The sequence below is a fragment of the Camelus dromedarius genome, chromosome 24 (genome assembly GCF_036321535.1).
Source record: "Camelus dromedarius isolate mCamDro1 chromosome 24, mCamDro1.pat, whole genome shotgun sequence".
Classification (NCBI taxonomy): domain Eukaryota; kingdom Metazoa; phylum Chordata; class Mammalia; order Artiodactyla; family Camelidae; genus Camelus; species Camelus dromedarius.
This window is the reverse complement of record NC_087459.1, coordinates 16,588,338-16,601,553: the sequence shown is the minus strand read 5'-3', so window position 1 is coordinate 16,601,553 and position 13,216 is coordinate 16,588,338. Positions and strand designations below refer to the sequence as shown.

The 13,216-nt window shown below is 40.2% G+C and overlaps 1 protein-coding gene across 1 annotated transcript in view; it reads right to left on the bottom strand.

Annotated features, from left to right (window-relative positions):
- Nucleotides 1-5,813: 5,813 nt before the first annotated feature.
- Nucleotides 5,814-13,216, bottom strand: part of LOC105091160 (phospholipid-transporting ATPase ABCA3) — a 70,583-nt gene continuing 63,180 nt past the window's right edge. Inside the window, 5 exon segments of the mRNA XM_064478777.1 lie at nt 5,814-6,071; nt 6,475-6,548; nt 10,054-10,244; nt 10,779-10,949; nt 11,638-11,825. Coding sequence (XP_064334847.1) covers nt 5,946-6,071; nt 6,475-6,548; nt 10,054-10,244; nt 10,779-10,949; nt 11,638-11,825 — 750 coding nt within the window. The 3' untranslated portion in view covers nt 5,814-5,945.

The window sequence follows — 13,216 nt, the reverse complement described above, 5'->3', positions numbered from 1 at the left end:
GTTTGCAGACGACATGATATGCTATATAGAGAGCACTAAAGCCTCCACACAAACACTATTAGAACTAATAAATGAATTCAGCAAAATAGCAGGATACAAGATTAACATACAGAAATCTAATGTGTTTCTTTATCTTATTAATGAAATAGAAATAGAAAAAATTTTAAATCTCATTTAAAATTGTGTTAAAAAATAAAACACCCAGGAATAAACTTAACTAAGGAGGAGAAAGACCCATATGCTGAAAACTATAAAACAATGATAAAGGAAACTGAAGATGATTCAAATAAATGGAAAAATATCCCCTGCTCTTGGATTCAAAGAATTAATATTGTTAAAATGGCCATACTATCCAAAGTAATCTACAGACTTAATGCAATCACTATTAAAATACCCATGACTTTTCCACAGAGCTAGAACAAATAATCCTAAAATTTATAAGGAACTGCAAATGGCCCAGAATTGCCAAAGCAATCCTGGGAAAAAGAACAAAGCTGGAGGCATAATCCTTCCAGACTTCAGACTATACTACAAAGCTACAGTAATCAAAACAGCACAGCATTGGCACAAAAACAGACACATAGATCATTGGAAAAAATAGTGAGCCCAGAAGTAAAGCCATGCACCTACAGTCAATCTATGACAAAGGAGACAAGAATACACAATAGAGGAAAAACAGTCTCTTTAACAAGTGGTGTTCAGAAAGCTAGACAGCTGTATGTAAATCAATGAAGTTAGAACACTTCCTTACACCATATACAAAGATAAATTGGAAACGGTTTAAAGACCAAACGTAAGACATGACACCACAAAACTCCCAGAAGAGAACATAGGCAAAACATTCTCTGACATAAATCTTAGCACTTAATATCTGAGCATTTCATTAAATATATAGTTCAATAACATCAAAATGTTTAAAAAGGCTAAAACATTTTTAATGCCAAGTTATAACAGGCAAGTATAAGCAATAAAGAGCAGACATAGTAGAATTCAGGCCCAGAGACAAAGAAGACTTTATATTGCTAAAATCCATAATTTACATTGAAGATACAGTAATTACCAATGTATGCTCCTAGTAATACGTAAAACTCAACCAAAAGAGATACCAAGAAATAATAAACACAAGTACACTAATGACAGGTTAATTTAATAAAACAGGCCAATGGAAGTCAAGCAAACAAAAAATAAGGAGGGGCATATAGGACTTTAATAAATAAATCAGAAACTATGGGATATATTTAAACAGTGATTGAAGGAAATATAGACTTAGATACTCATATTAGCAAAAAAGAAATACTCTGCATAAACTAGAAAAAAAGTGAAACTGAAAAGTGTCTGAAAAATTTTAGGGCAATCTACTTGAAGTGTGGGCTCAAAAGAACAATAAAAAAGAATCGCTGAAAGTTAATCAATTACATTGCTTACAGTCTTGAATTCTTAGAATGAGATTTATAGTCACTAGAATATTTTCATTTCCTGTTCTGAATGAAACATAGGGTCTTTCTTAATTTGACTAAAATATTTTCTTAAAGTCCTCTGCATAAAATGAGGTGACCAAGATGGCCTTAATGTTCCTGTGAGCTTGACTAACCTTTAATTAGGCTCTTTTTTGGCTCTAGGTCCTAATCTCCCTTTCCTTAAAGCATTTTCTTTAGAAAATTTGTAGTTACAAATTCTTTCTATGTCTCTTTTAAATATATGTAACTCTTTTCTTAAAAAATCTCTCTCCTGTTTTTCAACCCCAAAATGTCTTTCTTAAGGAACTGGCAGTCACCTTTTGAGTTGTAATCAAGATAGATACTGTGTGTTTATATACGGAGAACAGTCTAGCTCAGGGAGGGTGGGAGCCAGCTCCAGCAGGCTCAGGTGGCCTACTCACAGACAAAACATTTGCAAACTCAGGAAGTAACTCAAAGCCTCATGAAAACCCCTCCCACCCCTCTAAAGTCCTCCAGCACTTTCCCACTATCTCATCTCAGCCCTGAAGAACCTTCCCAACTGCTTTGTTTCAGTGAGTTGAGCTCAGACTGAGTTCTGCTCCCCCTTCCCTGTTCCAATAGCCTTGCACAGAGTCTTCCTTGCCTGTTCTAACTTTGGCGCAATTTTTGCTTTGACAGAGGAAAATGAAGACAAATGGAGCTACCTATAGCACTGAACTCCCATACCCCTTTTCTACTACGTTCTGGCAATTCAAACACTGCACTCACCCTCTGAGATGGGTGCAAGTAGCACCCTTTTTCTTACAGGTGAGGAAATGGAGGCTTAGCGAAATCAAGTAATTTTCCTTATGTCATTGCTATGAACTGAATGTTTGTGTACCTGCAAAACTCATATGCTGAAATCCTAACCCCAATGTGATGTATCAGAAGGTGAGAAATTTGGCAGATTAGGTCATGAGGATGGAACCCCAGAGAACGGGATTAGTGCCCTTATAAAACAGGCCCCAGAGAGCTTCCTTGCCAGAGAATTCCCCTGCCAGGAACCAGGAACTGGGCTCTCACCAGAAGCAGCTCTGCCTGGAGCCTCAGCCCTAGACTTCCCAGGCCCAAGAACTGTGAGAACTAAATTTCTGTTGTCTAGAAGTCAACCAGTGTATGATACTCTACTGCAGGAGCCCCAGCTGACTAGGACGGCAAATAAATTCTGGACTAGTCAGGTTTAGTGCCAAAACATTTGCTTCCAAAGCCCTTACTTTCAAATGCTTAGCATGACACAAGAAAATTCCTAAGAGTATATTTTTGTTTAATTTGTCCTAGTGAGCTTCTGTGTGTGTTCTGGGGTACAAGTAAGTCTCTTAACTTTGTGTGCTTGTCTGTTGTGTTTTTGTTGGGGAAGGGGCTGTGCTTTTTCCTCCTGGGGAGACCTGGTCACCTATACCCAAGCAGTGGGGCTTGGAGAGGAAAAGGAAGAGAGGGAAGTCCAGGGGACTCACCGCTCAGGCCTCACAAATGCCTCCTCCACAGATGGGCACGTTTAGAACCTGGGCTGCGCCTCCTCCCAACGAACGCCCTTTCCAACCGCCCCCAGCACAGGTTTGCACCTTAGGCCTCGCGGGTCACTCGAAGGCCAGGCCCTGTTGGGTACCCCGGGGATGGGAGGGACCTGCAAACGCTGCCTAGGCCCCTTCTCTGCGCAAGCAACCACGCACCCCAGTCCCTAGCTCGTGCCACTCCCACCCCTCAGCCCGAGAGCCCCCTCCCAATCCTCCCACCTTCCCAGTACCTGCCAATCCTCCCACCTTCCCAGTACCTGCCAGCCCTCTCCTCCTACCCCTCCGCGCACTGGTCCCTCCGCCCCTGACACCTCAGAGCCTGCCCTCCTTCCCCACTGCATCCTTTGTGCACCGCCCAGACCCTGAAGGCCCCACCTCGACGCCCTTTGGCTTGCTCCCCAGGTTCTCTGCCTCTGGACCCTACTGGACGACCCCACAAACCTCCACGTCTCGCGGGCTCCCTCTCTCCTGTGTCAACGTCACCCTCAGCCGGCCCGGTAGCTAGTGGCTGAAAGTGTAGAGAGAGCCAGTGGTTGGCCTCCAAACCCCCAGAGTCCGTGGGGGTTAAACAAGGAACGTACAGTCTTGCAAACTCCTACCTGTGGGCCACCCAAAAACCCCCGATGGTGAGGCGTAACGCGCACGATCCACGCGGCCCTTTCCTCAGCGTGCGCCCCCCTCTCCCTACCCCAGCCAGCCACCCACCCCTCCGCACCTGCCGCCTCTGCCCTTTGACCTCTCAGCGTAAGAAATCCCTAGCGCCTTGTGCGTGCTCTCAGCCCGGCCCAGCCAGCGTTTCAGTTAACCCCACCTCCAGATCTTTCTCATGCTCCCCAGTTTCGCTGATGCGTAATCCTCTTGGCTGACCCCACCCGAATACCCAGCTCCAGCGTAACTTATCATAGGGTCTGAATTCTCTCCTCTCCCGTCTGCTGTGCCAGGGATTAATTTACTGCCTCTCAGCGCCAAATAGAGCTAGGCTCTTGAATAGACTTGACGGGGCAGCCTTTGTCAGGAGAGGGCGCTGGAGGAACACTGTAGGACAAGGGGTTTACTCGTGGTTAAGGGTATTTTCTCTTGAATTCTTTTTGCTCTTACCTTACTGCCCGCAGCAGATGTGGAGGACATTTCTTGGCACCCCCTTTCCCTCCCCTCTCCATGAAGTATGGATTCCTAGTGATTCACGGTGGTGACCCTTCTTAAGACCACCCTGTTAACCCCAGAGAAGAGTTTTCTGCTTTACAGACCCAGCCAAGTTTCCCTGTTGGCCAGTCTAGGCAGCCTGTACCCAGCTGAGGGATGATTCCTGCTTGCTCAGCACGTGTGGAACAGCCTGTGCAAGAGCCCTGGCCCAGGACACTGAACTTCCCCAGCACCAAGTGAGCCATAACTAAACCTCCTGCAAGAGGATCTGAAGTCCAGCCTTGGGGAGGAGCCATCTTCCAAGCTTGTTTCTTCCTTGGGTATTCTCCTAGAGTTCTCTTTACCTCCGTACAGCTAACCCCCATTATATTTAATAATTATTTTAACCTTCCCTGTTCAAATTGCTGTGTGGTTTCCTGGCTTTTGATGGGGACACTGATATTCCTGCTTGCTTGTTGGCTGAATCCCTTAATCCTTCTGAGCCCCCATGTACAATGAGGACAGTAGCAACGCTACCTACCTCAGAGGGTTGTCGTGGGATTAAATGATGTAACGCATGAAAAGTGCTTCTTAAGGGAACTGACACGTGATATTTTTTGTTTGTTTCTTGTTGGAAAATGAAGGTAGGACAGGTGATAGGAGGAAGAGAGAAAGAGACCACCAGACTGAAAGAACTTCTTAAAGGATTACTAATCAAGTCACCTGGGAGACAAGATGTAAGTAAAAGCTTAACAAAATGAGTTCTTTCTTCCTTTCTAAAGATGGCCAGCCTGGGAAACAAATTTTGGAATTACTGAAATCACTTGCCAGAGATCTATAGCAGTCATTGGAATGGAACCCACAGAAAGTTATATTACAGCTAAAAGCAATAGAACAGAGAATAGCTTGCTTATCACTTTGTTACTTACAATATCCAATTGAGGGGAATAAAAACACCCTCCCCCCAAAAAAACCACTCCCAAATAGAACAGCTTCCCTGACTCTTTCCATCTTGTAATTTGAGGAGGATCATCCTACTTACCTAGTCATCTGCCCATGATACTGCCGGAGTGATTACATTTCTCATGCTGCTTATGGGGGAACTCCATCTGCCCAAACACGAATTAGAAGAATTCTGTTTGCCTCCCTCTACACCTCATTTCTTCTTCTTTCCTTCTTAATCACAGGAGGAAAGGAAATACTGTTTTTAAAGAATGTTTTTGTTTCCTTTCTTGGACTCTGAATGTTCCTCGTGCAAAGATTCCCTTACAAAGGTAGGCTCCTGGTTTGAGTTTTGGAAATAACCCAGCTTATCCCCATAAACTTTGATACTGATTTTAATTAGACTCCTTTTGGTATAAAGCTGGTGTGCCTGTGTGTGTATCTATAAGAAAGGTGATTTCTGCTCCAGGCTTTATATGCTCCTCTTACGTTTAACTCAGCTGCAAAAACATAAAGCCCTTGCTCTTCAGGGTGTCTCACCTGACAGCTCTATCATTTCTGGGTGTTTCTTTTCAAACATTCAGAATTATTCAGGAAAAGACCCGTGTCCCCACCTTAATAACTGCTGCTCTTTCATATTTCTAGGATAGAAAACAGAAATTTCACCAAATGTCTTTAGATTTGCACATGCTGGATACGCAGGCCACTCGTGTAAATCTATAAAGAATGGACATATGGTCTCCTTTGGGGGGCTGTTTATTACATAAATATGTTTACACCAAGATATACACTCAGAGGAATGCCCCTCTCTGTATCCAGCTGTAGTAGTGAGTAGTCTAAGGAAGACATAGGGTCACTAGCTGCAAGTCAATCTCAAGGCACCTTTTTTTCAACCATGCACTTCTGTGTTCTGTGGGTTAGCAAAGGTCAGGAAGACTTGCTCCAGCGTTATCTGACTGACAGAATAGTCTTCTAAATTGAATTCCTCTTTAGATGCCTCCAAAATGCCAAACACCTTTAACAGCAACAACAAAAAGTGCAGTTACCCAAACTGCGGTCCCCTCCAACCCCCAACCCAGGTGAACCTCTCCACTTTCTCCAACTGCTGCCACATTAATGTTAGAAGACAAAAGGTACAAAATGGGGAGATGAGACAATAGACAAAATAGATCATTGAGAATCTGAGAGGAAGCAGGTCTCTGTCCTCATTCTCTTGATGGATATAGAAAAAAAAAAGGGGGGGGGTGGACTTAGAGGTAGAAATCTGAAACAATTAACTCCATGGACCATTGAAAAGTAACCCAAGGTCTCCACTCTTCCGGTACCTGCAGGCACCCATTCCACTAAATCCCAACTACTTTCCATCATTAGTGCTTTCTTAACATATCATATTAGAAGGGCATGGTTTCTATAATCACCTTTCCCCAGCTATTGTCCTTGCTGGGAATGTAGTAGTTAAGGATCCCTTGATTCTCATGTTTTAATTCACTACCTAAGAAAGGAAAGATAGGATAGATGTATAATCTTATATATTACATTTTAAATGCAAAATATCAATACATCAACTTAATTATATGTGTAACACAAGGGTAAATAGATATGGCTAATAAAAAAGGGGACATAATCCAAAAGCTCGCCTCTTCAGTATACACGACATAGTTAATTCTTTCAGCAGATTTATTACTGCTATAGTAGGTTTTGTTTGATGGAGCTGATAGGAAGTATTGACCACAGGCTTTCAGGCACAAAAACATTATTAGCTCGCATGACCAAAGGATGAAACCTGAGCCTTCTAAAATTCTAATATTATCATAGGATGTTATTCCTAAACACAGGGCTGAGGTTATGAAGAGGCAAGATTTTCACTCTGGTTGTGTGACCATGTACAGTGCGCTTCCCAGGGAGGAGAGCAGGATAAGGTCTCCTTGCTACTCTCATGATCACATGCCAGGTGAAAGAGGAAATCATACATAAAAATCCCCAAACTCAGGCTGTGTGTTCTTTCACAGGTGAGTAAGAATCCTCTGCTAGGTTGAGGGGGAACAAGTGGTAACCCTACCAAACTTAGAGCAAACAGATGTGCTTATACTTATCACTGTATATTTGCAAATTATTTCAAATTAAATTAACTGAGATTCTAAAACATTTTAGTTTTAAAATACATGTTTTTGAATTAGATTTCCCTCTGGATATGTGCCCTGGAGTCGGGTTGCTGGATCATAGGGTAAGTCTATTTTTAGTTTGTAAAGGAATCTCCATACTGTTTTCCATAATGGCAGTACCAAACTAAATTTCCAGCAACAGTGTAGGAGGGTTCCCTTTTCTCCACACTCTTTCCAGCACTTATCGTTCGTGGACTTTTGAATGATGGCCATTCTGAAGGGTGTGAGGTGATACCTCATTGTAGTTTTGATTTGCGTTTCTCTGATAAGTGGTAAGATTGAGCATTTTTTCATGTGCCTACAATAGTCAAGACATGGAAACAACCTAAATGTCCACTGACAGATAACTGGATAAAGAAGTTGTGATGTATATATATACAATGGAATACTACTCAGCCATAAAAAAGAATAAGATAATGCCATTTGATTCAACATAGATGAACCTGGAGATTGTCATTCTAAGTGAAGTAAGCCAGAAAGAGGAAGAAAAGTACCATATGATATAATTTATATGTGGAATCTAAAAAAAGAGACACAAATGAAATTATTTATAAAACAGAAACAGACTCACAGACATAGAAAACAAACTTGTGGTTGCCAGGGGGGATGGGAAGGGATGAATTTGGAGATGGAGATTTGCAGATACTAACTGCTATATATAAATAAAATAGATTTATACTGTATAGCACAGGGAACTATATTCAATATCTTATAGTAACCTATAATGAAAAAGAACACGTAAATGAATATATGTGTCATATATATATATATATGACAGACTTTATGCTGTACATCAGAAATTGACACAACATTGTAAACTGACTATACTTCAATAAAAATAGTAAATGAGATAGACCACTGTCCTTGCAAAAAATTTAAACATTTTAAAATAAAATATATGTTAATATAATCAAACTAGGAGGCCATTAGACTGAGGGGGCTCTAATTCCTTACTAGCCCGGGTAACTAAATCAAAACTTAAGCCAGCGTAGACTGCTCTAGGAGAACACAGCTGAGTGTGAAACAATTATTTTAAATTGTTGCATTTAAATATTTTTGTTTTGATTTTACCTAGTGTTATTTTACCAGAAGTGCCTTTCAGAGATATAATCTTCTAAACTGAAGAAATTGAATCATTTTATTTGTGATTTTTATAAAAAGAATGCATAACTTAAATCTCCTGCAGATTGTATAGACTCCTTTACCCTTAATATTTCTCACTTCTGTAACTATTAGAAGTGAATATTCCAGCTGCCCTTTGCTTGTAATATTTATTTCTTCTTTTGAAAGTCAATCTTTATGTATAATTACATATCAGTTCCTTTTTGATTCTGTCATATTTAAATAGCTATTTCCTCAAAAATAATGTGAGGAAGGTCTGGGCAAAAACCACTTTCAGTTGAAAATGTGCCTTGAACCCACGTTTCCATTAAAGCTCTTGTGTCCACAGTCCTTGAGGACAGATCTCTGCTTGGTGTTTAGTGTCCATCCCTCCTTCAAGTAGAGCAGTTGCTAGGACAGCACACAGTAAAATGAGGTCCTATGATGACAGCTTTTCTTCATAGTGATTTAAGGACTTAATCTCAAAAATACTTGCTGAATGGGTGGGTGCATAAGTGGTTTGATGAATGGACGCATAGGGTTTTAACAGACTATTAACAACACTGAGGTAATTCTACTTCCCACACATCTGTTCCCCACATCTGCTCTAGTGCTCTACCATCCATTTCTTTTTACTTTCTGCTCTCCATTCTTACTGTGTAATCAATATGGCTGTTTTCCATTGCCTAGAAGATTAATTTCCAACTCCTCACCCTGACACACAATGGTAACTTCCGTGATTATTTTGCTCAGCATAGCAGAGTGGAAACTAAGATGAAAAACCAGAATTATTAGAAGCCTTTCCACGTCCCTGCTTTATGTTTAGGAAAGACAGATAAGGGACTGAAAGACACAGTTGCTGTCTGTGGCACTGTACCATACAGGCAGAGAAAGGCTCACTGAATACAGCATGAAGCAGCATTCTGCTCCTGAAAGGAGAGAAAAGCTTAGTGGTTCTTGTTTGAATTTCAGTTGCATATCATGGCTGGGAGAGCAAAAGACCAGAGTTACATTTTTAGTGTGAGGAAAAAAAACCTTACAACTTTTCATGAGTGTTGTTATGGACTGAATTCTGTCCCCCCTGCCCCCAAATTCATATGCTGAAGTCTTAACCCCAGTTGATTGTGTTTGGACACGGGCCCTTTAGGGAAGTAATTAATGATAAATGAGGTCATAAGGGTGGGACGTTAGTCCACTATGACTGTTGTTTTCATAAGAAAAGCAAGAGACACCAGGGATGTACACACACAGATAAAAGGCTGTCTGAGGACCCAGTGAGAAGGGGGCCATCTGCAAGCCAAGGGGAGAGGCCCCAGGAGAAACCAGACCTTCTGAAACCTTCTAACCTCAGAACTGAGAAAATTAATTTCCATCATTTAGGCCACCCAGTCTGTGCTGTTTTATTACAGCAGCCCTAGCAGACTAATACAGATTATATGTGCTAATATTTGAGAATTTTGCTCAAATATATGACTTTAGATATATACCATATGGATAGCTCTAGTCTACAACTGCCTTACAAGAGACTGGTAAATATTTCTCGTTCCTTGTGTAAACTTCTTAGCACAACTAAACATAAAAAATTTAAAAGAACAAGCATTCCAAAAGTAATTCAGTATGGAAAAGCAATGAGTATCAGTAGCTCACAAGAAACAGTTACTGGAGATACACAGCATACAGAAGTGAGAGTAACAGATATGACTTAACAAAGTTCACCCAAACAACCAAGTTTACCTGGGAAAACGGTTGCAATAAAAGTTTTAAAGTCCTCTAATTTATCTTCATCTGTATCAATCTTGATCTTGACTTTCAGGATATAAATGTTGCCAAACTTGTTCTTGAGATGCTGAGGGCTGCCCAGGCACATGAGCTTTCCCTGCACCATGATGGCCAGCCTGGTACAAAGCGCGTCACATTCCTCCATACTAGCAGAACGAAGTATCAGAATGATGTCAAGCTTAAAAAGTCTCTATTGGAACATATTCTGTAGTTCAGATATCCAGTAAAATTTTGTAACTGTCTTTGAAAGGGAAGTTGCATCTGCCCATCACCAACATCATGGCAAATGGAGATATTTTCAAACTCAAAGTAGTAAAATAAACAAGCTACATGATATATTGTACAGCACTTGGAATATAGCTAATATTTTATAATAATAAATGGAGTATTTATAAAACTACTCAATCACTAAGTTGTATACTTGAAACTAATACAATATTGTAAATTAATCAATTATACTTTAATTTTAAAAAAAGTAGTAGAGGACTAAATTCTCAAGTGGAACAGCTCCTCAACTTCCTGCTCTCTCCTCTCAATGAGGATTCTTGGCCATTCCATTCAGTAGGATAAAGGAGGAACTCACATACTCAGGCAATTTTACTCTCCAATATTGCCAGCACCAAATAATGCCTTTCCATAGCCACTTCTAATTCTTAACCAAGTCTCCTAGTGAGCCACACCTGTGAGATGTTATGATAATGACTTTGCCACTTTTACGCGTCTGTGTCACTGTGTTCCAAAGCAGGCGCCGGGCTACTGGGTCCATACCAGTTGATGGCTCATCAAGGAAGATGACTGAGGGCTTTCCCATTAGGGCAATAGCGGTACTCAGTCTACGTTTGTTTCCTCCACTTCATAGTCAAAGGAGGAGAGAGAAAGCAGAAACAGAAATGGCTATATGTGACAGTAGTTTAATGCATAAAACATCTATTTAATACATATCCATTATTTACAGGAAAGAGTTTGCCTGTTTCCAAAATGCTGGCAATTTTGGAAACAGGAAATAGAAGGGAGATTAAAAATATGGATTATACGTGACTCAACCTAGGCATCAGACTCAAATCCAGAGGTATAAATCAAGTCATGTTCATTTTGAATGAAGAAAGGTGACTTGTTTACAATTTTAGCCACATCATTAGTGAGATTTATATATTCAGTCTTGAGTGTCCTTGGGATTCTCAGATATATAAACTACATAATGACCAGGCTAATACAAAGAAATTCACATCACCCTTACTTGAGACACAAAGAACTACAGAGAAGTAGGGAGAAAGATGCTCTCTTTTGTAATTCAATGGCTACAACTGCAATAGAACCAGGACTGTGAGTCTCATCTCTGCAAGGGAAAAATGTGATACCAGTTAGGTCTGCTTTATTGCTTGCATCTAAATACTGGCAGGGCATTAGGTTATTTTCCAGTCATTGCCTATGTTTGTCAGTGGACCTCTGGTTAGACTGTGGGCACTAATTCCAAAGATCAGAAACAGAAGAAGACTCCTTAATATTAGCTGCAACGAGAGCACCAGTATAATGTCTCACCTGTAAGTGTAGATAAACTTGTCCGCATGGGGTTCCAGATTCAGTGATTGCAGTAAGTTATTTATATAAGGTTTAATGTGGGTCTCAGGAATCCCCCACAACCTGGCGTACATGACCAATATTTCCCGAGCAGTCATGTATTCCAGCAAGGCATCAAACTGTGGACAGTAGCCAATTTTTGATCTTACCTAAAGTAAAAGAATATCAATGGACACAAGTCATCTATATCTCACCGAGCATATAAGAAGTGTGGATAACATAGAAGGCCTGAAGTCTTCCAGCCCATGCCTCCAAGGAGGTTAGAACCAACAGTCTTTGCAAATAATTTCTTTCCTAGTGATTACAGATTCATTGCGCCTGGAGGCTCTTGTCATGTATTGAAATTAAAAGTGTGCAAAAGTATGCGTCCAAGATAGATTATTATAACATGATGTTATTGCCCTAGAAAGGTCATAATCAACCTATGAAATAAGTAGAAAATAATTTTAAAATAAAAGCAATGCACCTGTTTACAGAACTATATTCCTCTGAAGAAGGGGAGTGAGATCTAAAGAGGTTACTCTACCATTGGCTTAACTTTTACTCATAAGCCTAAAGAAAGCTCTGATAGCCCTAAAAAGTAAAAGAGACCTAAATCAGTAGTGTGAAGTCTAGAGTTAATAACTGGATGAATATTTTTGAAATTTTGTATCTTATTTTCGCTAATAACGCTCCATTAGTTTAGTCCCAAGAGATTCCAGTTCATAATCAAAGACTTATAGAAGGAGAAGCTGGACAGTGATACCTCAGTGACATCCTACATTTTGGTAGTGGTGGAAAATGGATGCACTGTAAGTGGGATACTCCATGCTCTATTATATGCAGTGTGGCTTTGTGAGAATCATCGGAGTTGCAGGTGAGCAGAATTGGGATCCTAGCTCTTATTTCAATTATGTATTGGTCATAAACATATTATAAAAATTATATAATATTCAGACAAAATATCTGACCAAAATGTAATTAAACTAAAAATCAACAATAAAACAATAAATATTTAGAAACCTCTATATTTGGCAAATTTCAAAATTAATTTCTGACTATTAATTCATGGGTTAAAAGAACTCATTTTATCTTTCAAAATACTTTGAAACTTTCGGGATGTAGTGAAAAGGCCACTTTAAACAACAGGGTAATAAATGAGTGTAAATAAATGATTAAGATGTTAACTCATGGGGAGATTGCCAAGATGGTGGAGTAGGAGGATGCAGTGATCACCCTCTCCCGTGAATACAACAAAAACCACACCTACAGAGTATGGAACAATTTGCACAAATCACTTACTGAACTTTTCTTACTATTGGAACTACAAGGTAAATTCTCACAAACCAGGTAAAGAAGAAAAAAAAAAAAAAAAGAAAAGAAAAAGGAAATCAGGGCAGGACCAGTCCCTCAGGGAGAGAGTGGCAAAGGAGCAAAAGCACCTTCATCCTAGGAAGACCCATCTCCAGTGGGCAGACCATCAAGAAGAAATGGGCACTTTTCTAGAAACATAAAACCGGCCATCACTAGTAGTGAAATTGAATTTGTAAGGAAAAAAAAG